An 18,709-nucleotide genomic window follows, 5' to 3' on the forward strand; every position below is an offset into this window, starting at 1 on the left:
GACGATGCGAGAAAAGTAATCAATGTGCAACATGGAAGCAAAGAGGAGCTCGGTAAAATCAATTTGCAAGCAGCGGCAACCTGCCGTCAACGTCATGCTCACCTTTATCGCCTCCTGTATGGTCTTCACCTGAACAGCGACCACCGACAGCACCTCGACACAGATGCGATTGAACTCGTCAAAGCAGCCCCATGCACCCGTTTGGGCCAGTCCTTTGTAAATGTTTCCACAAGATTTGTAGTCCATTTGCTCCGAGCAGTTGAAGACATAAACCATTACGCCCAGTGCGCGGCCCAGATCCTTAGTAGTTTCCGTTTTCCCAGTGCCAGCCGGCCCTGAGGGGGCACCTCCCAGTGATAGATGCAGCGACTAGTAGGTGTAGGAGTGGAGAAGTGGTTGAGTGCATATGTAAATTACAAGCGGCATTATTTTTGCCCTAACGAGTTGTTTAATTTACAGGCAGCGCACGAATTTATGCAAGAACCACAAGTCGGGGGCGAAGGTCCCTCTTTGCTTACATAACAATGTCTTCAGTGCGAAAATTAAAGTTGCATTTAATATTACATTTCATATTTAGAGTGGGACCCCCAAGGAGGCGGCCATAATTGCACGTAAAAGCGTAGAAGTGATTTTTTTTATTGAATTTCCGGTCCTTTGAATAATTAACGCATGTACGATTTAGCCGTAAGCCAGGTCCTTTAATTATTTAAATTGTGAGTAGTTGCAAGAAGCATAATGTAACGGACAGTTGAATTATCTCACTAAAGAATTGTCTGAGGATGTGATATAGGAGAAGGCCATATACACCAGATGACCTCCAAAGTCAGAAGTATTCTTGATAAATGGTTTACATTTTATATTATTTTTTATAAAACAGCGTTGAAAAATGGTAAACTTTATTTATGGAAAATGGTTATCTCGTGGTAGAGTTAAGCAATGTAATGGAAATAAGATAATATTGAAAAATGCATTCAAATAATAAATATAATAATAAATAACAAAAATAATAATAAATAATTTTGCTTGTTATCCTGCATCCAAGTGGAAGTATAGTATATTTATCAATGAAGTCTTTTTAAAATTCGCCCAACATGACTGGCATTTTATTGTTCTTCCTATTAAAAAAAATGTATTTACAAACAAGATAGAAGTTCCAGCCGTATAGTGTTTTGAATCATTTGAAATTAAATTTGAAATAGTAAATAATGAGATGAGTCGATGTTCGGCTGCTCGTCTGTTTTGGGGAACTCCTGAATTATGGTAGTGGTTATGATCTACAGCAACAAAAGTTATTATGTAAACTCTCATAGTCCATAGCCTACTCGTGCTTATTTCATATTTTTGATGCTCCTCCCCCTCTTCCACCTCATAATTTCAATGTCAATGCTTCCAATAAGAAAAAATAAATAAAATTCATGCACTTGTAAATTGTAAACATTTTATGGCATCATTTTAAAGTTAAAATCTTTTTAAAATAAGAAGCCTTCAAGCCTGCAAATCGACACGCTTTTTGCTCCGTTTACCTGCGTTAAAGTTATGTAGCAGCGGTCTGTCAGCGGAGTAATGACCAGACGCGATGTATTCCCTAGATACTCATAGGCATATCGAAACTCGGCATCGCATATGTTGGCAAAGCAATCCTCCTCGCCGCTTCCAGCACCACCGACACCACCACCACCACTTTGAGCGCCACTAGAGCTGCCCATCTGGTCATCGTCCCAGCGATGGCGCAATTGACTTTGCCACTGAAAGGCCAAAGAATTGTCCACCTTGGACGCTATAATCTTACCAATAACATCTCGGGAATGCACATCAATAGTGCAGATAGTCATTATCTTTTGGCGGTCACCGGGCGATAGCTCGCCTAGAAGCAAATTTATGAGTGCATTAAGCTGCGCTATTTGTCGTTTATGCAACTCTTTCATGGCGCCCTCGTATCCCTCCTCCATCAAGGCAAAAGCGCGGTTCACATCCGCCGTCCAGCTTATCTGACTGCAACAGAGGGCCACTTGTGCTGGCCAATCGTACAGCCAGAGATCTCGCGATTTATCTGTGAACGCATGTAAGGCTCGGCGAAACAGCTCGTGCAGAGTGCTGCGCATTTGTTGGATGATCGCACGTAGCCAGAGCTCCACACGTCCGCTGCACTCGATGTAGGCAGATTGTCGATCCTCACCTGCAGCTGGCACAAATCGAACATACTCATCGTTCTCCTTTGAGTGCATGCCGAGAGCACGCGTGGTGTTCGTCTCATACTCCAGACGCAAAATCGAATCAAACAGTTTGATCAGATGCCTGTCAATGATCTGAGGATTGTTGCCGTTGGAGAGTATGTCAAGCAAATCGGCAGACGAAATGAAATAGAAGCGTGGAAAAGCCAAACGTTTCGTCTCCAGATAATCATTCAGCGCTTTCTCACACACGGCCAATCGCTGTTGCAACTGCAAAAGCTGGCCGAGTACATCGTCATGTTGCAACACCACTTGCATCACCACCCGCACCTTGGCCACTCGGCCCAATAAGTTCGTAAAGTCTTTGTCTATACCTTCAAAATTAGCCGCATCTGTGGGCAGCTGGGCGCGTATGTCCGCTGACCCTATGAATATGCACTCAAGATAAATCCATTTACGTTGCACCTCAAACCAATTCCCAATAACGGTGTCAATGCCACTGAGAACCCGTTGCCAGTACGACAGTTTGTCGAGCAGATACTCAATGTGCTTCGATGTGGAAATGTTCTGCAGCTGCATTTGATTATCGTCAAGAGTCTCGATGAGCTCCTCGGACACCTTAAGCAGCTGAATGTGTGGACGTGTTTGATGGTTTTCCAGCTCGAATTCCAAGTGCGCCCATGTAGCCTTAATCTCGTCCAGAACTTTCGTCACGGTCGCCTCCTTAATTGCGCGATCAACAGTGTTCTTTATGTCCTCCTCGTGCTGTTGCAGTTGCAATTTGAGCAGCTCTGCCAGCGTAGTGGATTTGTTGCTCTTATAGGAGACCTATGGAATGGAAGGGTGGGGCTTAGTATTAATATTGCTATTGTATAATGATTTCATTACCCTGCCAACCTCTTTCTACTACGAGCATAATGGTTGGACAGCTTGTTTGGCTTCATGTTAATTAAATTGCATTGTCTAGCCATAAAATTTGATTCGTGTAAGCTTTGCATTCAAATGTCGTCGCCGTCGTTGCTCACGTATGCACATAAACTATTGTTCTGTCTGCGTACAAACATACGAGTATAGCAAGAGCCGAAAATGGAATTATTTAATTGCACATTTGAAGAGGAAACCATTAAATTGCCCTGCCCTGTCAGCTCGTCGACTCGTCTGTATCATTAATGTGTTAATTAATTTCACAAAATGTGCTGCCAAGTGTCGGACGAATTGTCGGAGAATATTCAATTTCCATACAGCAGGCCGTATGGTTGTGTTTTTGCTTTTGCTATTGTTAATGTTGCTGTTGTTGTTGCTGTTGCTGCCTCCTCATTTTGAAAGCCAAACATGACGTATGCCTAATAGCTATCTGTGTAGTATGCTGCCCGTTTCAATTACAGTGAAATTGGCCGCCTTGTGGAAATTATCAAAATTATGCAGCAAACTGATGCATTTCAGCATTGGTTTAGACTTTTCCCTAACGTCTACCAGACAGCTAGAACTATACAGTTTCCACTATTAAGATGCGCTGAGCCCATTAAATGGCGGTAAGAGTAGAAACAATGGCAGCTGCTGCCTCAACAGTAAGCACATATCATACTCAGGCTTCCTCTACCTTCCTTTTGTTGAATTTTAATGAACCAATTAAATTACTAAACTTATATGGCTTGTTTAACCATTCAATGTGGCAGGCGTAGACATTTTGCAGCTTACACACACAGAAAAAAAGCACGTGGACATCTTCAAATCAAAAAAATAAAGAAAATCGTTTTTCTACAAACAAGGGAAATTACAAATTAGTGAAAAATATCTAAAAATCAATGTATGTTCTAATTTCTGTAAACTGTCATTCACGATAGAAGTTAATATATAAGTGGTATTGTAATTTTCCAAGCTTTATTTTTTGCTGTTCGTTTTAAAAGTATAGAAAGCGAATTTTTCTTTTATAGTAGTTCTATACAGGTATTAAATTTCATATATCATGAGAAGAAAACTACTAAATACCTATTTCATTTCTAAGGGTTTTTTTTTATTTATTTCGTTTTATTTAGTTTAAGTTCTCTATTGTATTGTTTTTTTTTGTTGTTTTCTTTTTTCTTTTACATCGACTGCATTGTTTGTCGATGAAATAAATAAATAATCATCTTAATAAGTATGTATGAAGAATGCGCAAAAAAAAAACACAAAAAAAATGAAAACAAAAGCACTAGAATAGTTACGAATTTTTCACTCTTATTTGAATTAAGAAATGCTTTTAAGAAATTGATCTTCTAGATCCAACTTATTATTTCACAGTCAAAACTTTAAAAATGCATTAATTTTCTAAAATTGATTTTGATTCATTTTGATTTAAGAGAAATACAAGTATTAACAAAAATTAAACACTTTGAAAGCTTTTCCAATTAAAGATGGATTTTCTTACCTAAATCTACATCATTCGTTTTTTGAGTGTATAAATACGGTTATGTTTGGTATTGTAAGCACTAGTCATTATGATTATTTAACAATTTCTATTGTTGTTCCTAATCTGCAAATGTTGCAACGAAGCTTAAAGGCATATCTATATAAAGCTTCGTCAGATTTGAGTTCTGCATTGATAATAACAATAGCACTTTGTGGAACATATGTAAGAGTTCACACATGTATATAGAATGTAGTATACATCTGTATGTTTCTATTGAAAGTTTATACAAAATTGGTTAAGAATTTACGGTAATCAGAGCTGAAGATGTAAGATGAGGAAAAGAGGCGGAAATACACTTAAACTTCCTAAATCTTCCATTCTATTTGAGGCTATTATCGCTACTGAATTAACAAACTCGAACGAGTATGCTGTTTTTAAATCAGTCCAGTATTTGGTGGTTTTAACCAGATTGCCATGGGAAATATTGACTGTACAATATTTGCGGTTTGCGTTTACTTACTAGCTGTTCCATAGGATGCTGCTGACTGAGCTGTGAATTGAGTAAATGGTAAATTCGTTTAGTTTCACGTCCAACAAGCATTTGTCTGCGGCCGTCTGTCAATGGGGTGTGCTGAATGCCCGCTTGCCGAACGTCAGCTGCTAATGTGTTTGTCAAATGTTCGCCATTGTGTAGAGTTTGACATGTGCACACACACACACATATATACACTTGTGCCTTGGTATCTGTGTGTGTGCCTGTGTATGACACATTGTTGTGCAATGCAAGCATTTGGAAAGGCATACACTGAAGCGTCACTTGCAGGATGCCAGTAATCAGTCAGATAGTTCGCTCGCTTGATCATGCATCCCAACACAACCCACAATCGCAAACCTTCCCGCATCGATTGCTCATTATGCTCACCTTTGTCAGCTGCATAAGCTCCAGCCAATGTCGTTCTGTAATTGCTGGATTTTGGAGCTCGGTAATGGCGCGTAGCGAGGCCACGAGCTCACGCAACACACCCACAATGTATACGTAGGGCGCCCAGTCCCGGATGGACTTGTCCAGTGTGCGGAGATCACGTGTAAACTTCTTGCACTCATGCTCCATGTCATCCGTATCGATGTGCAGCCAAGGGGTAGCATGCCAGTCCACAATGCAGGACTCGATGACGCGTACGAAGTCCCACAATTGCTGTCAGCAGTAGGAAGGCAGACATTGCATCATAACAAAGATATTGGTTTACCATACCCTAACAAAAGGTCCCTCATCTAAGCTTTTTTGATAGGACGGAAAAAAGATAAGCGCCTGTTCTAAGTTCTGCTTACCCTCAAGATTTAAATTTATATTCATTACAATTTCCGTAAGCATTTAGAAATAAATAAAGTTAGATTATGTTCGAAATTCCAAAATATGTGGAAAATTACTTATGCTCTTTGGAAATAAAATGCCAAAGGGATCGCTTTTCTAGCTAAAATATTTATCAATTAATTTGTAGAATCAGAGCTGCGATATATTTTTATACCTGTATATTTAATAAATTAAGCAATTCAGTTTCTCTCTAGTATCTGAAGTTGTGGAACTAGACGATTATTTCGCCAAAGTGTATATTTTAAACAAAACATACCCTTCCAGTGTTTGGGGTTTGGTTAAAGGTTAATAAATTCTATTTTCTAAGGGTATTATAGCTTCGATCTTCCTTCCATTCTACCTCACCTTAACGCGCTTAAGAACGGTGTCACAATAGAGCAATGTAGCTGCTTCGGGTTTGGCAATGTCCAGCAGCTGGGCCCAACGCGTATAACGACGCTGTTCGATTCTGAACACATGCAGACGCTTATAGACTGCATCGCAATAATCATACACTTGAGGGCAGGGTATGTTGAAAAACTGGAATTGCCGGCATCAAAATCGATTAAGTTCATCTCGTTCTTCGCTTGGGACCGTTGGCCACTCACCGGCATGCGTTCGAGCTGCCTTGAATAGTGTTGTAGATGGCAGGAGTGCAGAGCTATGAGAGCGGACACGCGCTGTTGCTGATGGAAACGCGTTTCCTGCAGCGCTTCCTGCTTGGCCAGGCCTTGGTCCTTCAGGTGCTTCCACTGGAGAGGCAGCTGCTCAATGCTGCGCAACAGCTGAGCCTCGAACTCCACGTTGTAGGTCTTCAGAAGTGTGGTAATGTCCTTGAGTGGTTTGAAGATATTGTCCGCATAGGGCTCGCACTTTCGAATCTGGGCTATGATTGCAAGGACACGCAACAGTGCATGAAAGTCCTGGCGCGGAATATGTAACTGCAGAGTCTCGTGGCCGCGAGCAATGAATGCATTCAGTTCCTTTAAAGAGCTTCGTATTATACCGATTTTGATATCACTTAATTGGGTATACAGGTACCTGCAATGTTTGCTTCACATAGTTTAGCATCATTTGCTTGTAGAGATGAGACCACTTGCAGCTAAGATTTAGCAGCGCATATTTCAGGGGCTTGAGGTCCAATGCTAACCAACCATTTATACAATGCCGTATTTCGTGCTGATCAATGGTGTCGTGCAGCTCATTGTAGCGCTCAATCTGTGGCGGGGTGTTGACAACTTCATTTGGGCAAACCTAACTAAATTTATATGCTAATTTTGTGCAAACACACATGTGGGCCGTCTAAGAGTGTGCCATTTTTATAGATGTGCTTTCTTGTGAGATGGGCTATACACAGCTTTTTGCTTTTATTAAGCGCACCAGCTGCGCCAGAGTCGCCTCAATGGCCACTCATAAATAAAATGCTGGCCAGTGATTTTCTTATTTTATTTGAACGCACCCAAACCCTGTGCTCTATGCATGCCTAGAGCAGGAAAAGCAGAATGCGTGATGAGTTTGTGATTAAGCATTGACTTACATTTTGGAGTAATACCAAAAGTGTATACCTTGAATTCAAACCAATAGATACGAGTATTCGTGAACAAGAAACCAATATAATAATAATATCTATATGTCGGTCACTAATTATTTAAGAAATGTGAACATGATCTGAAGGAAATTTATTGTCCAGCTAATTTTTTTCAAGTAAGTCTGAAAACTGTTTCAGTTGTCCCTTATATTGTTTAAAGCTTTAGGCAAATTTAACCCAACAGCTTAACTTTGGAATTTCGTTTTTGGTATTCATTTGTTAACAGTCAGTCTAGTAGGAAAAGCACCACCATATACCTACACTAACATTACAGTTAACTTTCAAGTCTATTCAGTATCTGCAGATTATGTTTTCAGATTAAAATCCGTTTACCATAATGAAGCTATGACTACTTGTATTTAAATGTCTTTTTAAAAAATCTACTTATTCATTTGTTTCCACTCCAAGCACAAACGACAATCGAACTCTGTAATCATATCACTTCATGTAGGGAGTTGACATACAATATATATCTCGTTGGAAAGGTCGTTTTGGCTTCCATAAAAAAATGTAATCCTCAATAATCAGTTTTTGGGGGCCTGGCATATAGGCCCATAGCTCGTTCGTTTGAAGATATGGCTCAGTTCTAATCACGTCGCTGCCATCATCGCATACAGCATGGCTTAAAAAATTACTTGCAGTTTCAAAAATTAAGTATGAGTGGTTTCACGAATAAAAAATTCCAAAACTGTCGCGTTATAATAATATACTAATATACATAAAAAATTAATAAATAAACAAAAATTGTATAAAAAAATTGATTGCAAAATTGTTGGCTAAAAACATCGTCTGTAGGTACTTATCTACAAGTGTAACGTATTTTAAACGATTTGATTACCGTGACAACTCACGCACGCATCTTTGGATTTGACCATGATTTGTTGTTGCTTTTGCTGCTGCTGTTGTTGTTTGCTTATTTGTTTGTCTGCTGTGCCGTTTTATGTGTGTGAGAAACGCCTTAGTGTTATTTATTGCATACTTTTCGGGGCGTTTGATAATTGTTTAAAGAAAATATTACGCATACGCCAGCGTTTTGGTTGTGCCTGCATGCGTCAGTCGTGTGTGTGGTTTAGCAAAATTTTGTCTACAGATTTTGACCAACTTGAAATGTAGAAACGGCGCCGCTGGTGATGGCATTGGCAGCAACTGCTGGCCACACATTTGACCCTAAATGGTCGACATTTATCAAGCGTTATTGGTCTCAGGGGTTACACTACGTAAATTGTGTGGTTGCCAATTGACCGACCCGTCGCGTCTGGGCGAGGGCGTACATGAGTCTGCCTGTGTGTGGGTGTGTGAGCACTTCTGCGTGTGATTGCCCAGTGTGCGCTTTTGTGCTTTGGGAGGCACGTTGGGCCTAAGTGTACTCTGCATGTTTTCGTTTCGAATCGTTTCGCAAATCCTGCTTACCTCCTTTTTGAACGCCTCCATGATGGCATAGCCACAGCCACCGGCTGCCGCCTGTTCGTCCCACGCTCGTTGCATGCAGGCGCCTAGCACATCACCAGCCTGTTGTGTCCAAAGGAATGCATAGGCGTTGAATTTGGCAGCATAGGCTAGAGCCTTCTGCATCGTGTCAGCCATGGCATTGCGTATGGCAGAACGCAGCATATCCAAGTCATCGGCTTAAATGAATAGAGGAGGGACGAGAGTGGAGTGGAGTTGGAGAACTAAATGAAAAAATTCGGTTCTTCTTGTTCTTTTTTGCATATCGCTTACCTTTTGTGCTCGTTGCACATTCCATTTTTTCTCCGTATGCTTTGGCGGTTGCCAACAAGTTGCCTGGCAAGGCCGCGTTAAGGTGCATGAATGGTATTTTCTCCTTGCCCCATTGCCTGCTTTTCTGCTGCTGTTGCAGTTCGTTATCATCGTCGTTGTCGGCGGCGTCCTCCTCGTCGTCTTCGCACTCTGACAGCGCATTGTCAGCCACAATTCTTGGCATGCAGTCGCATGTCTGTTTTATATCCAGCAACAGCTGCTCGACAATTTGTTGAAAATTATATTCCACACTTTCGTCAAAGGCTGGTGAAAAACGTATTTCCGCTTCCGTCAGCTCCACTTTTACTTCAAAGAGCGCACCATTGCCTACTGCTGTTGTTGTTGTTGCTGCTGTTGCTGTCGGTGTTGTTATTGGCAATACCGGTGCCATAGTAGTTGTTGTTATTGTTTGTGCTGTGATTTGTTGTTGCACTAACCGTGCCATGCTTGGCAAGGGCGTCATTGTGGGCGTTGTCGTTGAAGTTGCGGCTGCTTTCACATTCGTTGCTGCTTCTGCTCGTTCTAAAGCTGCCGCTTTTGTTGCTTTTGCTGTCATTTCTTTGTACAAATACTCTAAACTGAATTACACGTCGTATGAGTAATGTGAAAATTAAATTTAGTGTTGAATTTATTTTGCGTTTATTTCGTTTGCGTTTCGTGGGATCGTTCGTTGCCTGCATGCAATCACGAAAAGTGCCGTTAAGTGAAACATGCAATTGACGCATGAATGCGCTGGTGAAAAGTTGTTGTAATTTCTGTTGTTGCTGTTGTTGTTGTTGTTATGGCTGTTGCCTCAGGTAGAGGTGTCTTTCGTTTTGCGGTTGTATGTTGGTGTGTATGAGCGTGCAATTTATACGTTTTCATTTACTTGATTAGTTTTGATGAGACATGAAAGGCCCTGCCAAAATGTAATGAAGTTGTGGGGCCGCCCCATATGCCAACCCACTTAGAGTTTTTCAGTCTGTTTCTGTTTCTTTATCTGTTTCTGTATCGGGTATGTTTGCGTGTACACTGCTTAACAATTCCAAAGGGATATGCTTGAGTGCTCGCTAAGTTATGCGTTTGCCCCACTTTATGACCAAACAGGTGCAAATGATTAGCGCTGTGGGTTTTTCTTAGACATTTGTATTCTTGCAAATGTGCACGTGCCATTGAAAAAATGGTGCCAAGCATGACTATGCAGATGTTAAATATAATGATGGGAAGCTGAGAGAGGAATGACGATGATGAAAATGCTGTTTGATCTCTTATTCGAACGTGTTGGCTAAATACTGCTTGCTAAACCTGATTCTCATCGCCTCCCGCACTTCCCGGCAAATCAGCTCATCAACACTAGCCAAATATTTATTGTATTGCCGCCGCTGTTCATCTGGAAATTCTCGCAAAAACTGCAAGAGTAAGCAAAAAGTGTACTCGTCTAAATCTGATATAGGCAATTGAGTGTGTTTGCTTACCTCCTGAACGCTAAGATCTCGGGAATAGACTTGAAATTGCTGTGTCTCGTAGTTGAAGAACAAACAGAAGTTGGCAATCAGGAGACGGTTTAATAAAACCTTCGTCTCATCGCATTGGAGGAGCCGCAGACGCACTCTCTCCTGTTGGTGGCGCAGATCCAGCATATTCCGGCCGTACAGACTGCGCTGATGCAACGGTTCGCGACTCCAACGACGAATGCTGGACAAAATTGTCTCCAAGTTCTCATGCGATTGTTGCATACGCACGAAGAGCTCGCGGGACTTATCGTATATCTCAGCAATGAGCAACTCGTCTGGAGAGAATTGAAAAAGCTCATTTGTAACATTATGATTAGGGTGAAATTTTGTTAGCAGTAGCAAGTAGTTGTCGAGATTATGCCACCCATTTCATCACCTTCTTTCTGCAATTATTTATATATACTTTAATGTATAAAGTAATCATAGTCTGTAGTCATGCTATTGGAAAGTTTCAAACAAAAGGATCTTAGTAAACACCATTGCTTCAATGGTTATTCCTGATTAAAAAGTTCGAAAGGATCGAGGAAGTTATAAAAAATAGCTGCCCGACTATCTCTTTTCGCTACGCCCATGAATGCTATTATTTGTTTTTGTACGCAGTCCAACTGTCACTTACCATAGCTATGCCATGTCAGCTGTTCACAAGCGACGCAGACGCGCCCATCAATGTCCTTCAACTCGCTAGCAATCAGCTGCAGCTCGGCCGCGGCACATTCGCCAGAACGAATGCCATTGTAGTACTCACCAATTTTGATAAGCTTGATGCGGCGCTGCCAATAGGCATCGCGCTCCGCATAGAGGGATAGCAGAGTGGGAGAAAGTTGAAAGAGTGTACCCGTCAAGCTACCAATGCCCTGCATAGCCAGCAAATATTTGGTTTCCCTGAGTAGAGTGAAGAGGGCATGCGAAAAGTTCAACTGCAAATGATAGTCTTCTGCTAGCTGCATCAAAACCGGCTGCTGCAGACCCTGTGCTATGAGCTTTTCTATCGTCTGCTGCCAATTATGCCAGATCTTCAACTGTAGGGTGCTTAATTTTGTGGTCAAAATATTGCGACGTGCCCGTAGCTGTTGCCATTTCTCGGGCAGTGTGTCTGGCGTTGATTTTTCAGCTAATCTGAAATTAAACCTCATGTTAGATTCATGAAATTTGTCAAATAACAATGACTTACAGCCTGGCTATGTAGGAATTTAGCTCGGGGTCACCAAATTCATCACAGCAGCGCATATGTTGCTCAATCCACATCATAGCCCCGGCAATAGGCGGAAAGTTCCAGAGTGTGGGCAGTGCAGCCAGGCCATGAAACTCGTAGGCCATCAGCACATCAGCTACACTCAGCTCCAACTGCTGTAGCTCTGAATCGTAAATGTGAAGCATGTGCGGTAGCACTCGGGTCAGTTCCGGTTGCACGGCTGCCCGCCTCAGAATGGTGCCAAACATAAGCGTCAGCTTCAGCAGCTGCGCCCAATTGTGGCACTGTTCGTAGGCCTGCTGCAGGACAGTGGACAGCTTCTGCTCCAGCAGTTCCATGCGAGCAAAGAAAAGTGCCTGCTCACGCTTAAAGCGCTTCCATTTATGCTGTTGGGTGCCACCGCTACCGGATGGAGCTGGTGGTGCTGTTAAGTCGATTTCAATGTTAGACCATTGCTCGAAGAGCAACTTAAATTCGGCATATATCTGTGAGGGTTGTATGGATAAAGATTCGGAATTTAAATATTCAAAGTAAACTTAAATTAACAATTAACAACAAGAAGAAGGCGTTATATCGTATTTGCTTTCTTATATGGCAGCATCTGTGAGTCGGTTACGTTTTAGTTACTCTTCCCAAATATAGTATGTAATAACAGAACTAATTTATATCTGAGCTCCTCTGGCATTAGCCGGAGTTTCTACTGATTATTGATTAATTTGCTGAGAAAAAGGATAAGCCTAAAGTGGATGCTCATTTTTTATGAACTACACACATCTCACCTCGCGAACACGCTCTGTGAGCAGCTTCCCCCGCAGTCCGCCAATTTCGAGCTTCTCTAGACTTTGGAACTGCACAGCAGCTACGAAAACTTGACGGAGCTCGGCCAGTTGAGAGAGAAAGCCGTCAAGTGTTTGACCGAACACGTCGTCACTGGAGAAGCGCCAGAGCTGCTGGAGATCGTCAGGTGTGCCCGAGGCGGCTGGTGGCGTGGCTGAACTTGTATGAGGCAAGGACGGCAGCACTATTTGGTTGTTGGAGTAGCGCTCTTTGTACTCGAGCATGCGTTGTCTGCATATTAATTAAGAATGCTTTGTAATTAATCTTGAATCTGAGCTTGTCAGCAATTGCAGTCATTTACTTGAAAAATTCCAGCACTTCGCATGTTTTATTGATTTTTTGCAAACCTTCGTCTGCATCGCCTTGAAAAAGCATTGGGAATTCCAGATCTTCGGCGGCACGATGCACCAACAAGTTACAAACGCTGCGCACTAAGACACACATCCTCTGGGTGCTGCGGTAGTATCGGGCATTACTCCAAACTAGATGGATGAGGTGCACCAGCGGCACTATTAGCTCCTGCGAGTTGCTGAACTGCACCGAATTGAAGGCTGCCGTCTGACGTAAGAGGGGTTGTAGCCAGAGCGAGATATCCTGTGCTTCCATCCAAGCATCGACGAGCTTGGAAAAGGCCTTAGAGTAGGGTTGGAGATAGACGGACTCGATGCGCTCAAGTATGTGAGCAAGTGTCTTATGTGTGGGTGCGCGCAGCTGCTCGTAGATGTTTTGCAAGTTGAGCTTGCGATTAGTCCAAAAGGCTATTTCCTGAGCCGGTAGCATAATAGGATGTAGATGCTTGGGTGCTTGTGTGCATGTCATTGGTGCTGTTGTCGCCAAGCTCATGGGCAGGCACTCGGAACGCTCCATCACAATGTCTTGCATCTGCGTGGTCCAATTGATGAACATTTCCTCAAGCAGATTCCGGAATTTTGCATCCAGAGCGGGCGTTAGGTTACTGTATGTAGGAGTATTTGAATTTCAATTGCTTGCAGTAATTGGTATTGGGCTCTTAAAAAAATCTGCAATGTTTTTAATTTCTAATGAAGCTAATTTTGTTCTGTCATTAGCAATCTTACTCATTCCTTGTCATTCATTCTTTAATGACCAAAAATACTTCTCGACCCACTTAATTGCGAAAACAAAATCAAACAAAATTTACATTCTACTTCGCTTGTGTTTGTGAGTGTGTTTTTGATTTGCAATCTGCCTCTATATATATATATTGTCGTCTATCTTTTCTCTTTTACTATTGTTTCTTGCTTGGGAGAAATATTTCATAAAAAGTTGACCTCAATTGATTTGATTTAGCTTACGTTCTTTATGCCAATGGTAATTTTTGACTTTTAATGAAGCAGTTTTTATTTGAACAATTATTTTGTTGTAACTTAATTCTGCAAAAAGAAAACAAATATGCAGTTGCACAGACAAAAAATATTTTGTGAAAATTGCTTCTAAATGCATTTAATTACCGCCTATATATTTCTTGTCTAGAGCTATCACTTGGACAACAGTTTTTGTTGAATGCTTCTCTAGTAAGTTCAATTTAATTAAAAGCAATCAAAAATGTCTTTGATGCTGCCGTACACAAACGTACACAAGTAGGCTACAAAATTTGTCAAAAAAGTCCGCACACATACCCTCTCGAGCTAATTACAAGTCTTACTTGTATTGTGTGGCAATAAATTTGTGCCAATTCATGTGCAAAAACTTTTGCCCAAATTCGATTACAAGCCATCGTGCAGGCTTTATAAGAGTTTCCCCAATGCCGCCGACAAGATGGCTGGACAATCACATACATACATAGCCCCACACACACATCCTGTTCGGTGCCGTTTACTGTTGGTAAAGGCCTTTGTCTCGCACTGTCTGTTTGTGTGTGAGTGTGCGCGTGGAATTTGTCGCCGAGACAATGGGCCAACGAGAATGAGCAAAGTTGTGCCAACTTACCCCTGGTCCACGTGGGCGGCAACTTCCTCGACGATTGTTGGCGAAACTAATAACGATAAAATTGTGCGATTGTTGGTCTTGCCCTTAATCTGTAAGGATAACAATAAAGTATAAATAGCAGATACAAGCACACGCATACGAACTGGCCAAACTTTTACCAATTAAGACAAATACTTTGAGGAAAATGAGCGCAACATACTCCAACCACAACCCCTCCAGACGCCCATAGCATTCTGCACTCAATTAGATTAATATACAATGATACTGAAATCACTGTTTTCCAGTTTATAAGATTCATCTGACTAAATAAATACGCCGCTCAGATGCTTTAATATATTTAAAACAAGAGTCAGGAATTTGGTAGACCATTTGAAGCTTGAATATAATGGTATACAGAACTGAACCTTTTTCGAGTTGATTTCAAACAGCTCCGTTTAATTTCAAGAGATTATTGTTTTCAAATTGTTTCGCCTATGAGTTGAAAAAGTTGCAGAAATGCACGTACCTCAAGATAAACATTGTTTCACATTTTTCTACTCGGTCCAAATTCCCGGGGTACAAAAATTCAAATACTTACAACATATTATATTTATATGTGAATTGTAAACAAATGCCTTGTGTGGACATTACATTTATATAAATGCATTCATATTTTCATTTCCAACTAAATGGATATCTAAGATTAGCCTGTGCACGAAAAGTTTCGGGTAATTAAATTTTTGATGTGGTTTCTTTCTTTTTTATGCGAGTGTACATGGAACACACAGATGGAGGCGTGGCAGACCCCACAAAGTATATATATTCTTGATCAGCATGACAAGACGAGTCGATATAGCCATGTCCGTCTGTCCGCCTGACCGTCTGTCTGTCTGTATGAACGCAAGGATCTCAGAAAGTATAAGAGCTAGAATAACGAAACTCGGTGTCCAGATTCCCATAAGCCCTAGGCAGGTCAAGTTTATTTTATTATTCTGATACCACCCCCCCCCCCACTCCCACGCAATTCGTATTTTTGTTTATGAATTCCGTAATTCTTGGAATTTTGAAATCAATTTTGGTAGTTACATCCAGTTAGTACTTATGTGTCCGTGTGCCAAGTTTCATCACGATGGGTCAATTCTGAAGAAATCGCTGCCCATGCGCTGCCTGCAGCTCTGCCCGCAGCTGTTATTGTTGCTGCTGCTTTGGTTTAACTTTGTGCTGCATACATACACGTATATAAACAAGCACAGACACTTGATGTAAATGTAAAACTGTACATAAAGATGTCTTCTATGTATGTATTAAATAAATCTTCTTAATTAATTTAATAAATTAATTAATTTTTTTTAAATATTAAATTTTTTATAATTTTTATTTTTTGTGGAGCGTACAGGCTAATTTACTGTCGGGCTCGACTGTAGCGTTCTCTCTTGTTTTGATTTCGCACAGAACCATTCAGAGCTCAAAGATTTTTAAGTGTTAAGCACCAATGGGTAACGGTGAAATGGGTTATATTTTTTTGTAAAAAAAATAAAAACCCCAGATTAATGAAAATAATCGCAACGTGAGTTTGATTTTCTTATTTGTTAAGTGTTACAGATAACATGTATTTTTATTTCAAAATGTGCTATACGCGAAAGGTAAAAAATACGAAATGGTTGTCTTCACAATAATGTGTTTAATGTCTGTTCCACACCTACCTCGATCAGCGTGTTGCGGACTTCCTTGATACGCGCCTGCAGATCTTTGCTAACCACAGCGGGCCACCGTTTTTGATTTAACGGACATTCAAGCAGCGGCTGCAGGACCTCGTCGAACAGTAGCGACAAAGTTTCGATTTTGCTATGCACTGGAAAGTCGCCATAAAGCACAGCCATTTCGAAGTTGCTGTCATTGAGCAGGACATCCTCATCGCGTCGCACAAAATAGGCGCATTTACCTCGCGGTACGCCGTCCAGTGTTGTAAAGGACGATGAAGCGGGTGGCATGGGCACCAGCAACGCACTGCTGGCTGCTAAAGCTGCCGACACCGCGACCGTGGCGGTGGCGATTGCATCCACCAGTTCGCTTTTGTTGTTGCTGTTGTTGGTACCAGTATTGGGGGCCCGTGCGCTGCTCTGCACTGCATAGTTCTGATACAAATCGCTCAAGCTGCTTCGCGGTATCAGTTCACCGCCTGGACTCAAAGTCAGGACGAGTACACGAGTTTGTCGCTGCTCCAGCCAGTCCAGAACGACGCGCTGCAATTGCATTGTGTATACTTACTCATTTACATATAGTGAAGCCTCGTTAAAAACAATTCTAGTTAATGCATAACAAGTATTGAAGTGGTGCAGCTTTATGCGGAATCAGAGCACAGATATATATTTCAGTTCCAACGTGATGAAACCCTATTGATGGAATATATTTTTATAGGCTGTACCCAACGGGTAAAAGGCTATACTAGTTTTGTGCGAATGTATGTAACACACAGAAGGAGGCGTGGCAGACCCCACAAAGTATATATATTCTTGATCAGGGTGACAAGTCGAGTCGAAATAGCCATGTCCGTCTGTCTGTCTGTATGAGCGCAAGGATCTCAGAAAGTATAAGAGCTAGAATAACCAAACTTGGTATCTAGATTCTCCTGAGCCCGAGAAAGGACGAGTTTGTTCATTTTTGCCGATGCACCCCCCACTTTCCCGCTGTTTGCAATTTTCTATAACTCCCGTTATTCTTGGAATTTCAAACTAAAATGTGGTATTAACATCCAGTTAATTATATATCCGTGTCCCAAGTTTTATTAAGATAGTTTGATTAGAAAGAAAGTTATAGCCATATAATCAAGACCAAGCTCTGTCCGCAGCTGTATTTGTTGCTGCTTTGACATAATTATGTAATGCACACATACATATGTACAAGTACACAAACACGCATAGACAGTTGAGCCCGCTCGACTTTAGCATTCCTTCTTGTTTTAAACTTATTTTTCAACAAGCAATATGTAGTATCAATAGTAGACCTACAATACCCATGACTATGCTATTTAATATATTTCGCAAATTTCATTAAAATTAAGGCTTTTTAAAAAACTTATTATCGCCTTTGCCCCATCTATAATTTTAAGGCCTAGATTTTTAGTGGCTTAGTGGTTCATACATACCCGAAACTCGTCACTGGCCATCATTTTGGTCCACTTGTCCGGTTTCAGACGCATTGTGGCCGTTGTGTAGGCGGCCACACGCTCCAGGCGCGGATCGGTGTACTCGCGCAGGGCGCGTTGGTTCGTGGCTGGTATGTCCTCATCGCTGCTGGCCAGCGCTCCGGCATCATGCATCATGTTGTTTAATGGCATGCACAAACGACAATGGCCGCCCACCCGCACATATCCCCGTCCGCCCTTATTCTCTTTACCATCGGCCGCAAATCAAACGAATCAGCTGAGGCTGTGCTTGCTGCTGGCAAATCCACACGCGTCACTTAACGAACTAAACCGAACTGAACCCAAACGAATTGAACTGAATTGTACGCACGGCTCGAAATCCGCGCCATGCGAATGGGCGAGCGTTTGGCGTGCAAATGATGATGACCTCTAATACCGGGTATGGATGGGTTGCAATTGCCTCAGCTCACCACAGAACCAGAGACCCGTGGAGCCACCATGGCACACACACCCAATTTATCGATCAAACTTCAAATTCGAATTAAGAAAAACACTTTAAAGTGTGTGTGAGAGTGTTTTGTTTTAATGCATGCACAGCCGCCCTCTCTCTCTAATGCAATGGGCAAACTTTAATGGCAGTTTTCAGCCCGGCAGGCAGCTTGGCATTAATTGCGACTTTTCACTCACGGCAAGCGAAATGTAATTTCCGCCTTTCGCGCAAACTTTTTGTTAGATATACGCCGCCCCCATGCACATAAGTCAACATCAGATGACGCTGTCCACTGACAAGGTGGCAAGCGAGAACATTAGTGGCGCCTGATGGACTGCATAAATCTGTAGAGGCTATGCATAGCAATGG

General features: G+C 41.7%; 1 protein-coding gene across 1 annotated transcript in view; it reads right to left on the minus strand.

Moving 5' to 3' along the window:
- The window catches only part of LOC115620323 (dynein beta chain, ciliary), a 35,069-nt gene extending 17,045 nt beyond the window's left edge, over positions 1-18,024 (minus strand). The window contains exons 1-18 of the mRNA XM_030513516.1: positions 17,851-18,024; positions 16,409-16,948; positions 14,727-14,815; positions 13,081-13,734; positions 12,722-13,010; positions 11,922-12,427; positions 11,367-11,866; positions 10,712-11,025; positions 10,542-10,645; positions 9,705-9,835; positions 9,219-9,608; positions 8,910-9,124; positions 6,953-7,129; positions 6,520-6,894; positions 6,278-6,451; positions 5,483-5,755; positions 1,524-2,999; positions 103-369 (exon numbers count right to left, since the gene is read on the minus strand). Coding sequence (XP_030369376.1) covers positions 103-369; positions 1,524-2,999; positions 5,483-5,755; positions 6,278-6,451; positions 6,520-6,894; positions 6,953-7,129; positions 8,910-9,124; positions 9,219-9,608; positions 9,705-9,835; positions 10,542-10,645; positions 10,712-11,025; positions 11,367-11,866; positions 11,922-12,427; positions 12,722-13,010; positions 13,081-13,734; positions 14,727-14,815; positions 16,409-16,948; positions 17,851-18,024 — 6,648 coding nt within the window. The remainder of the gene's footprint in view (positions 1-102; positions 370-1,523; positions 3,000-5,482; positions 5,756-6,277; positions 6,452-6,519; positions 6,895-6,952; positions 7,130-8,909; positions 9,125-9,218; positions 9,609-9,704; positions 9,836-10,541; positions 10,646-10,711; positions 11,026-11,366; positions 11,867-11,921; positions 12,428-12,721; positions 13,011-13,080; positions 13,735-14,726; positions 14,816-16,408; positions 16,949-17,850) is intronic.
- Between the last annotated feature and the right edge of the window lie 685 nt (positions 18,025-18,709).

Source organism: Scaptodrosophila lebanonensis, unplaced genomic scaffold (genome assembly GCF_003285725.1).
Source record: "Scaptodrosophila lebanonensis strain 11010-0011.00,11010-0021.00 unplaced genomic scaffold, SlebRS2 tig00000024-arrow-pilon, whole genome shotgun sequence".
Lineage (NCBI taxonomy): Eukaryota > Metazoa > Arthropoda > Insecta > Diptera > Drosophilidae > Scaptodrosophila > Scaptodrosophila lebanonensis.